The 15,754-nt window shown below is 32.0% G+C and overlaps 2 protein-coding genes across 3 annotated transcripts; both read left to right on the forward strand.

Moving 5' to 3' along the window:
- Positions 1-622: 622 nt before the first annotated feature.
- LOC114392577 (glycine-rich RNA-binding protein 4, mitochondrial-like) lies at positions 623-3,511 on the forward strand. 2 transcript variants are annotated; one of them, XM_028353764.1, is made up of 4 exons: positions 623-920; positions 2,267-2,335; positions 2,516-2,622; positions 2,722-3,511. In XM_028353764.1, exons 1-4 carry the CDS (start codon positions 701-703, stop codon positions 2,800-2,802), a joined length of 477 nt encoding a protein of 158 aa, XP_028209565.1. In that variant the 5' UTR covers positions 623-700; the 3' UTR covers positions 2,803-3,511. The 2 variants fall into 2 exon arrangements, with proteins under 2 accessions (XP_028209565.1, XP_028209563.1); XM_028353762.1 differs by having other exon boundaries at positions 629-920; positions 2,708-3,511.
- Positions 3,512-5,696: 2,185 nt separating this feature from the next.
- Positions 5,697-7,146, forward strand: LOC114391411 (F-box/kelch-repeat protein At3g23880-like). The gene has a single exon (XM_028352415.1). It carries the CDS (start codon positions 5,809-5,811, stop codon positions 6,991-6,993), a length of 1,185 nt encoding a protein of 394 aa, XP_028208216.1. The 5' UTR covers positions 5,697-5,808; the 3' UTR covers positions 6,994-7,146.
- Positions 7,147-15,754: the final 8,608 nt, after the last annotated feature.

Genomic DNA, 15,754 nt, shown 5'->3' on the forward strand with positions numbered 1-15,754 from the left:
AAATGTATTAAAAATTTTCATTAGTTGTAAAATAATATTTATTGATTAAATTAATTTCCTCTTAATTTTTTTTTTCACTTTTTCTTATATTTACAAGGTATAAAGATACTAGTAAAACTTAAAGTTATAGATTATTTCTTTGCATTTCAAATCCTTACATAATTAAGAACATTGAATCCTCATATTTTAAAAAGTAATACTTTTATATGTTATTTTTATCATGATAAGTCTTTTGAACTTTTAGAACATTAAATTCATATTTTTCCTCATTAATTAGTTATTTGTTTTTAGGAGACTAGTTTTTTTTTTTTACTTCGCTTTTAATTTATTTCACAAAACGTTAAAAACATAAAATAAAAGAATGTAACAATTTTGTCAATATTAATGAAAACATATAACATAAAAATAACAAATAGCCCAAACAACACAGGGCTGTATAGTGAAACAATTACAAGAGATTATTTCCTCATTCCTAAATTTAAACTCTATTGTCTATCTTATTATAGAACAGGCTGGCTTCAGCATTTCCCGTTTTCTTCTTAAGATCTCTCTGTACCGGCCCATCACACACATCTATGGACAACACTTTTGGGCTATTTTACTCTAGATAGGCCCAAAGAATAGTCTCAGACACCTACATCAATTATGTCATCACCTTCACAAGAAGGGAAGTTGTGAGTTTGTTTCGAAAATCCTTCCGATGGCACAACAAGTTCAAGTTCAAGTATTCAGTACATGTTATTATTGTCCACCACCTCAATATGTATCCCTTCGCCGAATCGGAATTTTGAACCAATTAAAGTGTGCTACTATTCCTTCACTCTCAGTTTCCGCCTCTTCTGTTCTTCGCAACGCGTCGTTTTGCTGCACCTCTTCTGTCCCATGCAATTTGCCTTCTTCACCCAAAATCTTCGTCAAAGGTAACGTTTCTCCCTCCATCGCCTTTCATTTTATGTCGTTTTCGTTTGTTGAATAGCTAATCTCAATTGCTTAATGAAATTAATTTCATGTATATATCTGGATAATAAAGAGGGCGAGCCCTGGTGCAGCGGTAAAGTTGTGCCTTGGTGACTTGTTGGTCATGGGTTCGAATCCGGAAACAACCTCTTTGCATATGCAAGGGTAAGGCTGCGTACAATACCCCTCCCCATACCTTCGCATAGCGAAGAGCCTCTGGGCAATGGGGTACGAAGTTTTTTTATCTGGATAATAATTGAGTTGCTATCTGCTGCTTCTGTCTCTGGACAAAAATCTAACTTGAGAATTAAGATTTATATATATTCACCTTCTAAAAATAAAGTTGGTACGCTTTACAATTTTCATATGATAATGATAATGACCCTAAAAGAAATAGTAAGAGGGATCATTTCACAATGCAATCTTTTCCAATAAAATTCCTAAGATAAGAAGATGCATCATATATCTCATAAAAGTTAAAACAACTAGTTAAGTCCTTTAATAATGAGCCTCACAAAAAAAAAAAAAATACTATGAGCCTCACAATATTTATAATGAGTTGACCTTAAAAAAATTGTGATATGAGTGCATGAGAAGTGTTTAAGGCAAAGTAGGTGTTGGCTCACTCTTTAGGCTAGTGTCCAAGTCGTGTTGGAGTCTTGGAGAGGTGTCCGGACTGATATTTTTTTTATAAAGTGTGACACGGTGGAGGGAGCTAGCTTATAATGTCGCTCTGTTGAGGTGTCCGTGCTTTATAACTGATAACAAATTAGGGAGCTAGCTTATTTGCAATTAGACTTCAATTCTTCAAATAAAAAAATGGTGATATGCTAGCACCAAAGGCTGGCCACCCCCAACTTCGAGCTGAGCCCGAAGAAGTTAACCAAATTTCAGGCTTGAATATGTTAGCTTAGCCCACACATTTTATTGGGTTATTTGAGCCTGACCCAGTTTTGCAGCTTTATTAGGAATGCAAAGCTACATGCTGGAATTTCACAAGTTTTCTAGAGAGTAGAGACTATCCTGGGCAGTGTGTCCTTTAGTTCAATACTAAGTATTATTTCAGTGTTGCTAAAGATGTTTTGTAGATGTCACCAATCATCTTCACAACTGAATAGAAATCATTGGATCCCTTCGACTCTTGTATCATCATGACAAAAGTATGTTGTATTGCATGTGGACTATGGTAACATGCTGAGTTGATATTGATTGATCCACTACCTGCAATGTTAGTCTGAATAATAAGTTCTCCATTTCCATTATTTGTGATTAATCATTATACTGAAGTTTTCATGGTGGGCCAATGCAGGGCTTCCTCTCTCAACCTCCGAAGGACATTTGATGAAGGTGTTTTCAGAGTTTGGTGAAGTTACTCTAAGTAATAATAAATTCTTTTTGGGTTTTTGGCATTCTGTTCAGCCATGCTATTTTTGGATTTAACCTTCATTTCAGGGGATACTTGGTAGAAAATATGTTTTCCATGAAAGGAATATCATTTTATGAAAGTCTTGAATCTATTTAAGGACCTTTAATTTTGATTGATTTTATCATATGGCAGTCCAGCTTCCAATAGATAAAGAATCAGGGCAGTCTTTAGGATTTGCATACATTTGGTTTGTCAAGGAAGAGTCTGCACAATTGGCTGTCCTAGAGATGAATGGAAAGGTGTGCATGACTTTTGAGAGTCTCCATAAGAGATATCCTATCCAACTAAAATGTTATTGACCTGGGTGCTGGTTTTGTGATGCAGTTTTTTTATGGCAGGTTTATTTATGTTACCATTGCAAAGCCTGGATCATCAAAAAGTTCCAAGAGGGCAACGGCCTACAAATTTTAATCATATGAAAAATCGGCAATCACATTTTATTCGTCCCTTTCCTCCCCCCCAAAAAAAAAAGAAAAAAGGAAAAGCTATTCTAGCAATTTTTTTATAATTGTCAGTGCCCATAAACTTTTCCACTGTCTTCTTGTTGAATCTCGGTGGCTGCTTTGATAGCTGTTGTGACTACACTCAAGGCTCCGGATATGGTACCTCAGTGATCGGCCAGTGGAGCTGCAAGTAAGGGTGGGACCAACACTCAAGAAGAATAGAAGATTCACACGTTGAAGCAAGGGTCTTCTCAAAGACTGAAATATAAAAGCATATATGCCTGGAAGGAGTCATAGAGTTGGTTGGAGCTTGAAGAGCTTATTGTGTTGCTATGATGAAACTTGCCACCCTTTACCCTTATATTTGGATTTATGATAGAGGGTGTCATTTCTTAACGATGGTTAAGCAGCAGTATATTAGCCACCAGGATCGGAGGGAGTCTTCTGGGATCATCAGAGAGGTTCTATCTTAGTTCCTAAGAGAAGGAGACCAGATTCTGCTGAATTTCAATTGGCTCTTAAGTCTAAACTGATTTCTCGAGTTTGTTTGTCATTAGTTAGCTAATTTTGTTAAGAATGGATGTCATTATTTATTTTTTTGTATTTATCTTTAGTTGTATCTTTTGTATTGATAAATAAGTTATTTTTCTTTGAATAAATATACATAATTATCCTTCCTTCTAAATAGAGCTATCAAAACGGGTCAGCCTAGCCCATGTGGGTTGGCCCGCAACGAGTTGAGCTAAAAGTGGGCTAGCCCAGCTTGGCCCACTTTTGTGTGAGCCAACAAAATGTCAGCCTGGCTCGGCCCATCACGGATTGGTGGGTTATGCGGGCTGACCCACTTTTCTGCCTTTTTTGTAAAAAAAAATAAAATTATTCCAAACAACTTAAAATAAAATCCAATATAAAAACCAAACTAAATCAAATCCAAATATTCAATATTAAAGTAATTGAAGTCTTCAAAATAAACATTCAACATTAAGATAATTGAAATTTAAATATCATCAAAAATAAACTTCTAAACTATTGAAATTAAATATTAGAGTCATGGACTCTGAAATCCAGAACAACTTCCTCTTCTTTCTCAACATCACCATTAATTTCATCTACAAGGAAAAAAAAACAATATCATTAATAAGTCAAATAAATAAAACAACACACATTATTGTTATGATTATTTTAAAAACAATTATTGTTATGCTTTTACCCATTACTTTATATTGATTATGTGAGTGAGAAATTATATAAATGTGAAATTTACTCACATTATTGTTATGATTATTTTAAGAACAATTATTACGATTATATGCTATAAAACTATGCTCATATCTTTGATGATTTCAAAGTTAAGTTAATTATTTTATATTTTACTCTTCTTACTTATTTAAATATTAATAAATATGAAATATACAGGTCATAAGAAAATGTATGATAAGTTACTTTAATAAATCATAATATTTGATATATTGTATTTTATGATGATAACCCCATGAGAAGATTGATCATCAATATGTTTAATTTTAAAAGATATTCATAATACTTACAAATTTTATTTATAATAAATTACAAAATAATAAAAATTTATTTTATAAATATTTTATAATGCAAAAGTTTAATGGATTTAAATTTAAATAATTATAAATTTATATTTACTATTTTCTTTTTAATTTATACACATAAGGAGCAAATCATGAAAATTTTCAATAGGCTTAAATATGCTTAAAGATAATACCTGCTTAATTAAAAATATAATTAATTTTTTTACTCAATTTTAATGCAATTATATTTAATATGATACTAAATATTTAGAAAAAGATAAATTTATTGATTTATATATATATATATATATATATATATATATATATATATTAAATAATATTAAATATTAAGAAATTATATTTTTTAAAAATTAAGAAAGGTGCAAGCTTTGCATAGTTGCGTTGTCGACCATTAATAAAATTAACAATTGCTAATTCAATTGGGCTGTTTGGGCTTGTTCTATGTGAATTGTCATTTGGGTTACTAGTTACAAAATAAAAATTTAATTTCTTAACAATTATAAATTTATAATAATAATAAAATAAAATAATATATTATTTAAATTTGATGGGTTGATGGGCTAGCCCACCAACCCACGGGTTGAACCCACTTAATCCACGGACTAAGTGAACCGGGCTAAAAAGTTGCCAATATCGATTTTTTTTTAATTGAGCTCGGCCCACCTCTAGCCCACAGTGGGCCAGGCTGGCCCACAGGCCGAAACCCCATTTTGACGGCTCTACTTCTAAATTTTCTTCTTCTTTACTTTTTTTTTTATATTTTTTTCACAAATTATATTATATTTAACATGTTATGAGTACTATTATCTTTTCTCTATTAAATATATTTGGTATTGACATCTCAACCTACAAGAAAAATAAAAAGTTTTGTAGAAAATTTTATAGAAGAATATCATATTTTTTAATATCTTTTATGAATTTGTTTAATGTTAATAATTGTATTTGATTTTTTTGGAATAACTTTAACTGATAGAGAAAATTCTTCTCATAATCAATAGAATGAATGTAAAAATAATAAAGGTACATGTCAGATCACTTTTTAAAGTGAAATTAAATACTGACATATTATGAGAACCTCTAACGTATTATAAGAATCCGAGACATAAATATTATGCTTTTTTTAGGGGATATAATAAATATATGTAATATATTAAATGCTATAATAAATGCAATAAATATATATTTTTAATGTGTATATAAGGTAAGAAATACTGTAGTGGATAAGAACAAGAAATAATTATTTTATTGTATTCTATGTATCTTACCCAGCAAATTAACCTAAAGTATATTGTGGTAATACAAATACAGATTGTGAGTCTCCTCGTATCAAAAAAGGGGTTGACTGAATGTCTTGAGTGTCTCTTCCTCCCCAAGGCTGAGCCCCGCTCGTTACGGGTCTCTGTCTCCTTTCCTTTCACGTATGCATCATAGTAATAGTAATTACGAAGAGAGACGGAGGAGCCGCAGAGGAGTAAGGAGGAGAGCCCAGAATGAGAATGAGAAGATGGTGGATCTGCCACAGGAATTGATACATGAAATCCTTTTGCGCTTGCCCGTCAAGTCTCTTATTCGATTCAAAACTGTCTGTAAGTCATGGCTTTCTCACATCTCTGATCCACACTTTACTGCTTCACATTTTAAACTAGGGGCAGCACCCACTGAGAGACTTTTGTTCTTATCGCCTATTGCTCGTGAATTCCTATCCATAGACTTCAATGAATCCCTTAATGATGATTCTGCTTCTGCCGCATTGAATTGTGACTTTGTGGAACATTTTGATTACCTTGAAATCATTGGTTCATGTAGAGGGTTTTTACTCTTGGATTTCCGCTATACTCTCTGCGTGTGGAATCCATCCACAGGTGTCCACCAATTTGTGAAATGGTCACCTTTTGTGTCATCTAATATCATGGGTCTCGATGTGGGTGATGAGTTTTCCTTATCTATTCGTGGTTTTGGGTATGACCCTTCAACAGATGATTACTTGGCAGTTCTGGCATCGTGCAACGACGAGCTTGTTATAATCCACATGGAGTATTTCTCACTCAGAGCTAATACTTGGAAAGAAATTGAGGCTAGCCATTTGTCTTTTGCAGAAATAGCTTATAATGAAGTCGGGTCGTTCTTGAACACTGCTATTCATTGGTTGGCTTTTAGTCTTGAGGTATCAATGGATGTTATTGTTGCTTTTGATTTAACTGAAAGGAGTTTTTCAGAGATACTTCTACCAATTGATTTTGATTTGGACAATTTTCAACTCTGTGTTTTGGCGGTACTGGGAGAATTGCTCAATCTATGTGCTGTGGAGGAGATCAGACATTCGGTAGAAATATGGGCGATGGGAGAATACAAAGTAAGGTCATCTTGGACAAAGACCACTGTTGTGTCTCTTGATTATTTTTCTAGTCTCTCCTTATTTCCAATATGTTCTACCGAAGATGGAGATATTGTTGGGACAGATGGCTGTAATGTATTGATAAAATGTAATGACGAGGGACAGCTGCAAGAGTACCAAATCTATTCTAATGGTCCATATCGATCAGCTGTGTACACAGAATCTCTACTTTCACTCCCTTGTGACAGGGAGCCAGCAGAAAATGTTTAATAAGCGAATAAGAGGAATTAGGTTGTGAAATATTTTCTGATACTTTTACTATTTGTTGGATACTCATCTTATATTATCAATTCTTATGGTATATTAAAGCATGAAGAAGTGACAGGTAGATTAATGAAATTGATATTTCATGGTCATGTTCTATGTTTTTTGTATTCCATTGATGTTATTACCTTCTTTTATGATTATTTCATCACCATGTTATTATCGAGTTATTGTTTGCAATTTATTTCCTTCCCCTCTTACATGTTTTTTTAGCTTATCCTTAATAGGGAGTTTATTGCATTGCTAGCAAGATACTAGCCAAATCTTAAATTGGATCATTAAGTTGATGGGTGACAACACTATTGATATGAACAGGATATAATGTTGGCAATTGTGCTGTCTTGTTTTGTCTACGCTACATGACATGTTATGAAGTCAATGTTATCAATCTTGTCTTCCATGCCAAATTAGAGAGGTTTATTTTTATATCCGTGTCTTGATTATCAAATAAATTACTATTACTTTGATAGACATATTTAATCAAATATCAAGTTACTCTTTTACTTCCATATGGGCATTAATATGAAATAGACAAGCAGTGAACCAGAGAGGCTTGAATTACTCTACCTATTTTAGCAGCATTCTTGTCTTCTTGATAGATTTTTGGTTCAGCATTATGTCTTGTTTATGGCTTAGATGTTTGTGTTGTTATGTGCATTTGAAGAAGTTTGTTTGTACTATAAGCTTGACACTGTGTGTGTTTACCTGTGAATATGCACCATTTACTTCTAATCATTATAATTCATTCGTTCAAATGTTAAACCTGCGAACTCAGAAGCTGGGGATTTGTCAGAAAGAAAGTTTGACCAATCTTTTTTTGTTTCGAGACTACTACTCATGTACATTCAGTTTAGAAAATGATAAAATCTTAAGGATGATGCTGCCGGTGTTGTTAAATGGCAGCACCATGGTCACTCTTGCCGAATGGCGTGGCAGATTTTTTGCCTACCACCATAGGCAATTTTGTGAAGGGAGGCCCGTTATGGTGGCGCCATAGGTCGCAATTGCCTGTCTATGTGGCAGGATTTTGGCCTTTAGCCATTGATAACATTTCATGCTGCACAACTGATCATATGTGATTAGTCCTGGGGCAAACATCTAATTTCATACTAGGTGGTAACACATGAAAGATGATCAATGCTTTGCCACCTCACTTGCTTCTTAATGAGCTCCGTTTGGTCAATATGTATAGTAACCATAAATGTGAGAAGCAGCCTGAATATGAATTTCAGGCACTTTGGCAGTGTTGGTCTTGGGAGTTTTGTGTAGTTTTTGATTTTGTATTTCACTAGTGGGTAAAATATAATGTTTGCTTGATTTGAAGTTGACCCAATCATTTACAAGTGACATGCTACTGTGACTTTTTGTTCCTTTAAAGCGTCTTATTGTCTGTACATTCACGTCAATTAAATTCATAGGAGAGACTCTCTTAAGATCAACGCAATGAGCTAGCTATGGGGGTTGGGACTAAGTGGTAAAAATCTTGTAGTAGATAGGATAACTATTAGCTTAAAAGGCTGGTGTGCGAATGGTGATAAGAAGCCTAATGAATATTGAAGACAACGAAGTTCGGAAAGAATGAAAAAGTTATAGGATGCTGATGCAGTACTAGAGAATTTGTCATGTATAACTACCGAGTGTATCATTTCATTGTCAGATTCCGGGACTTGAAATTTCAACTTTTATCCTCTATGAAAATCTGTTTGTTATCTTAGGTAGATCTAATTCTATTGTTATGTGTATCTTTCACTTGGATTCTTACTCTGGTCATTTAGATTAGAGATTGGATTTCTTTGCAAATCTTCTGGGGTCTGTCACAGTCATTGTATCTCCAAACAGAGTTACCTTAGATTTGTATGCGTCTATATATATAATTGATAATTGAAACGTGATCATCTGTATCTACTCAAGACAAGTTAAGAATCTTTTTAAGCCTTCAAAACTAGACACATGCACATTATGGCATTCCTTTTAGAACGTTTATCAGATTGAATTGTGGGATTAGTGAATCTTTGTCACGCTAACTACCTTTTAGTGTTTAGATATATATGATTGGAGAAAGATTTGATGGTTTCATTAATTCAGCATACTATCATATTTTGCCGTCTAGTTGCAAGAGCACGTGAAGGGATTAATTAAACATGTTGAATTCGATGTGTTCTTTAATGAGTGATAGTCTAACCTACTAAAGTCGATCTAATGGTAGGTATTTGAATAATTTACACAAGATTGTAAGATAAAAAAATAATTGTCACTTGTAAAAAGAAAGAGCGAAAGATAGATAATCTATTTGGTCCTAAAAAAAGTGTCACCTTAAAAGAAGTTATTGCCAAAAGGAAGTTAAAATAATAACTGCAGTAGTATAATAAATTTGAGTTTGATAATTGTGGATAATTACATTTGAGACAATAATTATCCGTTTTTTCCATGATTTTTTTTTCTTAGTTTAACTTCAATTAGTTAGGAATTAAAGTTAAATAGAACCTTTAATCTTTTCCTTTTAGTGTTTACACTTTTGTCGGGGTTTTTGGATCACCAAGTGAAACTATTAGTTAAGATGACTCCCCCAACCGGAGAACTGATGCAGACAAGTGCACATGGCAGCTAAAGAGTGGAAAAGAAGGACCAAGTAATCTGAAAAGGTCGTCCAATGAGGTAAGGTCACCAAGTGAAAGAAATGAAATTCAAAATCTCAATTGCTGACGAATTCACCCAGCAAGTCCAAGTTGATTCACTTGGCGAGTAAAGGCCACTGATGTGAAATTTTTTAAATTGAATATGAAATTTTTGAAGAACTTGCTAAGCGAGTGCATCTTGCCCAACGAGCAAGGTCGACTTGGAAGTAACTTTTGGAATTCACGAAGAACTCACCCAACAAGTAGAGCGCGTTCTAAAGTGATAAGACAAAGACCTTGGACCTAATGAAACAAAAATGACCAAAGCTTAGGCTAGTTTCCATTATTCTTCATCATTTTCTTCCTCTTTCACCTTGTATTTCCTCCTCTTGTAAGTTATCTCATAACAATGAGAGGATAGTTCATCTTTTGCTGGAGGCTTGGTGGTGTAGATGTAATTATCTCTTCTATCCATTCAATGTTATAGCTTACTTTCTTCTATTATTATCTTGTTTATAGTTTGATCACTCATATGCATGTTTATATAGTGTGATAGTCATTGAAAAATGCTATCATCACTAAGAACTGAAAGTAGCTTCTAATACTCATGTCTAGGGATAGAATGATGTTTGTTAATTATGTTTTTTTTATCCTTGTTGTGATCCAAGTCACTTTATTTAACTTGTTAAGGAATTAGGAGTCAAGTGATTTAGACACTTTTACTAGGGGAATTTTGATTAGGGTATTTTTGTTGATGAGAGTAATACTTGAATGAGCATGAAAAAGTGAAACATCTTTAATATTGTATCAAGAGTGGTTTAGTAAAGTTAAGCACTCAACAACTTCACAAATCTTGCACTCTCTCCTTTTCTTTTTCTGTCTTGTAAGTGTTTTTGGTTTAATAGTTGTGCTGAATTTTTTCTTGTTACGCTTATTACTTTTATGATACTTTCAATTTGTGTACTTTAGTTTTAAAAAATCAAACATTCATCTTCATTGCTTAGAATTTGACTTGCATAAGCTATTTTTGTATGAATGAAGTCTCTGTAAACACGACAGTCAATTTTATCTTGTGTTTAGTATTTATGCAATTTTATTTATTTGTAAATCATGTAATAGAATTTTCATTCTTAATATATATATATATATATATATATATATATATATATATATATATATACTTATTTTAATATTTATTTATACAAATTTATAAAACTTTAGCTTCTTTTTATTTGGGCAAAAAGGTGCAAAGCCCCAAACTAAAAACCACGATAAAGCATTACACCAAAGGCATCAGCCAACAACAACAAAGAGAACAGCTTGATAAAGCATGCAGCACGCTTCCCTGAAGACATGCATGCATAAATTGCACATAGCCTCGTCTCCTTTGTCAAGGAATGGATTCATCAAAATGTGGCTACCGTCACAACATGACTCTCCCATATGCAATTAAAAGCTGTGGCAAAGGTCAACGTCCAATACTTCAATGTTGTCAGAAGTTACCCGCCAAATTGAAATAAATCCATCCAAGCGATGTTCCCTGTTAGGAGCAAAGTCCAAATGTCCCTCACTTTCTTAGACTCTAAATAAGTTAATTCATAAGCATAGTTAAATAGATTGTATCTAATCCAAACATACTAAGTCTTCTCCTTAGGTAGATTTTCGTAGCAAAAACGGTATCTGACTCCCCTCTTACTCTTACCATTTTCCTTAAACAATAAAATTGAATGCTCATATTTTAAAATGGAATGATTTTTATTTGTATTTTTTTTCTCATGTATTTACATGACCTTTTTTTTATTATTATGACACATGTTTTTCGAATTTTTATATAAAATTAAATCAGTATTTCTCTCTCTTTAATTGGTTGAATGTTTTTAGGATATTTTTTTTACTTCCTCTTTTTGTTACTATATGTTTATTTGGTTTTTTTTTTTTTGTGAATACACTCTCTCTCATGCTTTTTTCTAATATACAACACTTTATAATTTAATTTTCTATCTACACTATTTTGGACTTTATGTTTTCATTCCCACCACCTTGCAAACGAACGTGGTCAAAGAAATCCGATAATTGCAAACTCAAATGAACTTGAATACATTCTCTCTCCTTTTTGTTTTTTTTTATTTAAAATATTATAAAATATAAATATTGTATTATATTATTTTTTAATTGGTTTTAAAATTAATTATTTATTAAATTAAATTTTATAAATTAAATTTTTATTTTTTTAAAAAAAATATACAGATAAAGAAAAATAAAAAAATTGGATAAAACTAGAGTACATTTTTTTAGTTACGTTGTATGTAATTTTGTAGTTAAATTTATGTGTTGTTGATATTTTTTTTGTTATGTTCGTTAATTAAAAAATAAGAAAATTAGTTAGTAGTATTAAAACAAATTAAAAAACACAGTGAAAAAATAATTGATACATCTATCTTATACAATAGACATAAAATTTTAATGTATAGTAACTGAGATGATAATAAAAAATAATGAAACATATTAAAAAAATACAATTACAACGCAAATGTGATAAAATTAATGATGATCTGAAATATGTTGTGCAGGAGGATACATGTCTTCTTCTATTTTGATTAATGGTTTGTTAAAAGTAACCAAAATTTCTATCATGCAGAATCGTTTCCAATAGTTGAATTGTACTAACACCTTTAGCACGTCTTTTTCATTTTTCAATTCTATTATTTCATATTCAATTAAATTTTTTGAATACTTAACATGACCTGATTGTCGAAGGAACAATCGTCTAACCAATTGTGATTCGTGAATTTCATAAGGGGAAATTCCTATAGGTGCAACTTGCTTGATTAAATGCTTGAGTTTGTCCATGCTACATCTGGAAGGAATGTCAAATCTTATTAGATTTGTTCCACTGAAGGAGTAACCCAAAAACCCACCTTGACGTGATATGTTTCACTTCCCGTTGTAATACATAATTGCACATCATGAGTAGAAGTCATAGTTGATTAAAGTAGGTTGAGTATAACACATCTGGTATTCTAATGGTGGTACATAATAATTCTATAGGGTCAACACACGACTATTGCTCATTGCATATTAACATTTTTTAAACATCATCATCATTTTTCAATTGTAGATATTGACAAAAATATTGTTGACCTGTATCTATGAATGGTTGTCAGTAGTAAATTTCATCCACTAATTGATCATTGGTTAGTTGAAGGGTGTTGTGCATTCTACGCTCGAGTGTATTAAAAGAAGAGTCATGAGGAACTCGCATTGGTGTCGGAGTGAGACTTTGAAAATAAATACCAGTTTGGTTGTGAGTGATTGATCCATTGCACAAAACTTTCTTTGCGGTAACTTAAACTGCAAACATTTAAAGAAACAACTCATGCTGGCCGGTGAGAATCTATTTTATTTATTCATTAAATTTTACCTTCAATCAAATTTTATAACGTAATAGATTGATTGAATATTTACAAGTTATGCATACACTGAGAAGATGCACTGACGACATCTTGGGGATATTCGTGCGAATAAGCAAGTGCAGCTGAATGGCTTGATCAATTATCCAAACAAAATTGGGTACAATGCTTTGATAAGGAGAAACACGTTGAGGACATATGACTACCAATTTGTCTGAGTTTGTTAATTTAATGTTAAAAAACACAAGACATTTGTCGATGTCATCGTTGGTTGAGGAGACGTATTTCAAGGCCGCACAACTCTTTGCTATTAGAGGTCGACAAACTCAGGCAATGATCAACTCTGGCTCACAGTATTCTGAAGTCGTCTCTGATGCAATGAAACGGTCAACAAGAATCTAATACACACATTGTAAATGAATTTGATAGACATAATCATACTTTTATTATAACATAGACTCAATCCCCACTTCAAACACCCAAACCACCCTGGAAGGTTTAAAGTAATGTTACAATCCCAAAAGTGTGATTGTGGTGAATATCAGGGTAAACACTTACTGTGTCCTCATGTCATGACTAACGGTAAATCTGTCAATTTTGATCCCATGAACTATGTGTCGATGCTATTCACCTTAGAACATATTTTGCACGTACGTCTATGAGAACTTCTTTGGTTTACTGTCACACGAATCAATCTGATAACAAGAATATAAACGAGATCAATGGGTCCTGATTCAAGGAGAAAGAGGATTGCAAAGGGTCGTCCCGTTTGCATTCCCACTGAGATGGACGAAGAAGAAAATAAACGGTAAAGTAGAAAAAAATGTGGAATTTGGCGGTAACATGGTCATAAAACAATTATCCTAACATATTTCTATCTTAAGTTTTTTTCTTAGCCAAAGTGTAATGATTTAAGTATTTTATTCATAATGCACATTCTTCTGTAAATAAATTGTTAAACAAAAAGTCTTATAATTTTTAATTAAATATAATGACATAAACAAACTAATTATATTTAGTAATATAATTATATTAGAAAATTCAAATATTAAATAAAAATATTCACCTAAAAAATATGTTAAGTAAATTAAATAATAAAAAAATAATTATATTTAATAATATCATTTTCTTTTAAAAAAATAAAAAACAAAATTATAAAATTTAATTTCACAAATAAGTAATTTTAAAACTAATTAAAAAAATTATATAATATAATATTTATATTTTATAATATTTTAAATTAAAAAAAAAAACAAAAAGGAGAGAGAGTGTATTTAAATTCATTTGAGTTTGCAATGTGAATCAAAACACAAAAGTCCAAAATAACGTAGATTGTAAATTAAATTATAAAGTGGTGTATATTGAGAAAAAACAGGAGAGAGTATGTTCAAAAAAAAAACCTGTTTAATTCCCTTTACTAGTGTTAAAAACTTAAAATAAAAGCAACAAATAGCTCCAACAATGGCAAAAATTTAACCTTCATTATGAAATAACAATTATGTGCCTTAAAATGAAGAGAGACAGTAGTAGCAGGAGAAGCAAGCGAGAATGAGATGATGAGGGTGTTTCTTCCGCAGGAGTTGACCATTGAAATCCTGTTGAGGTTGTCGGTGAAGTTTCTTCAGCATTTCAAAAGCGTGTGTAAGTCATGGTTTTCTCTTATTATATCTGTTCCGCACTTTGCAATTTCAGATTTTGACATATCTGTCGCATGCACAGAGAAAGACTTGTCTTCTTAGTTGCTTTTATCAAGCAATACGGTATAAGAAGAGAACAACACACAGGACAAATACTTATCAGGTTAATTTTTTTTATTATGTGGATTGTTTGATTAATAATGTACTACTCAATTATAATAATATAAAATTTATTATAATATCTTTTTTAATATTAATTATGTTGATATAATTTATGTTATTATTATATTTTATGAGAAATCAAAATACATACCATTAAAATATAAAATAAATGAGATGACAAGATTGTTATAAACAACAGATAATGTGAATTCAAAAAGCGTACCTAATTAATAAATAAATAGATAATATGAATTCAAATACATGAAGTTATTGCAGCAAGCAGGCAAGAAATAAGAGAGGTGTGGTATGTGTGTCTTTAAACGGTGTCATTAATTGGTTGGCTTATTTTTAGTTATGAACTTATGGCATATCAACGAATGTTATTGTTGCCTTTGATTCAACTGAAAGGAGTTTATCGGAGATACCACTGTCACAACAAGTTGATTCTACGTTAGACCATACTCAAGACTATTATTGTGTTTCTTGATGATTTTCCTACTCGGTTTCAGTCTCGGTCTTGTGCTTAATTTGCTATACAAAAGTGGTGATTTTGTTGGGACAGATAACAGAAACTGGATTGGCAAAATGTAATGACAAGGTACAACCGCCGAGAGCATCGTTCGATCCTATTGTAACGGTCCAGATCGACCCCGAGTGACTGTATATACGAGTCTTAGTTTCACTCCCTTGTGACAGTGCACGTGAGCTGAAGAAGTTGACAAATAATAGGTTGTGATACCTTTACCTTTTTTTGGATACACATTATGATTTATAAATTCCTCTGGTATATTAAAGGATGAAAAACAGAAAAAGTAATAGGTAGAATGATGAAATTGCTATTTCATCGTTATGTGCTGATTTTTATTATTGCGTCTGATGTTAT

Source organism: Glycine soja, chromosome 17 (assembly GCF_004193775.1).
Source record: "Glycine soja cultivar W05 chromosome 17, ASM419377v2, whole genome shotgun sequence".
Classification (NCBI taxonomy): domain Eukaryota; kingdom Viridiplantae; phylum Streptophyta; class Magnoliopsida; order Fabales; family Fabaceae; genus Glycine; species Glycine soja.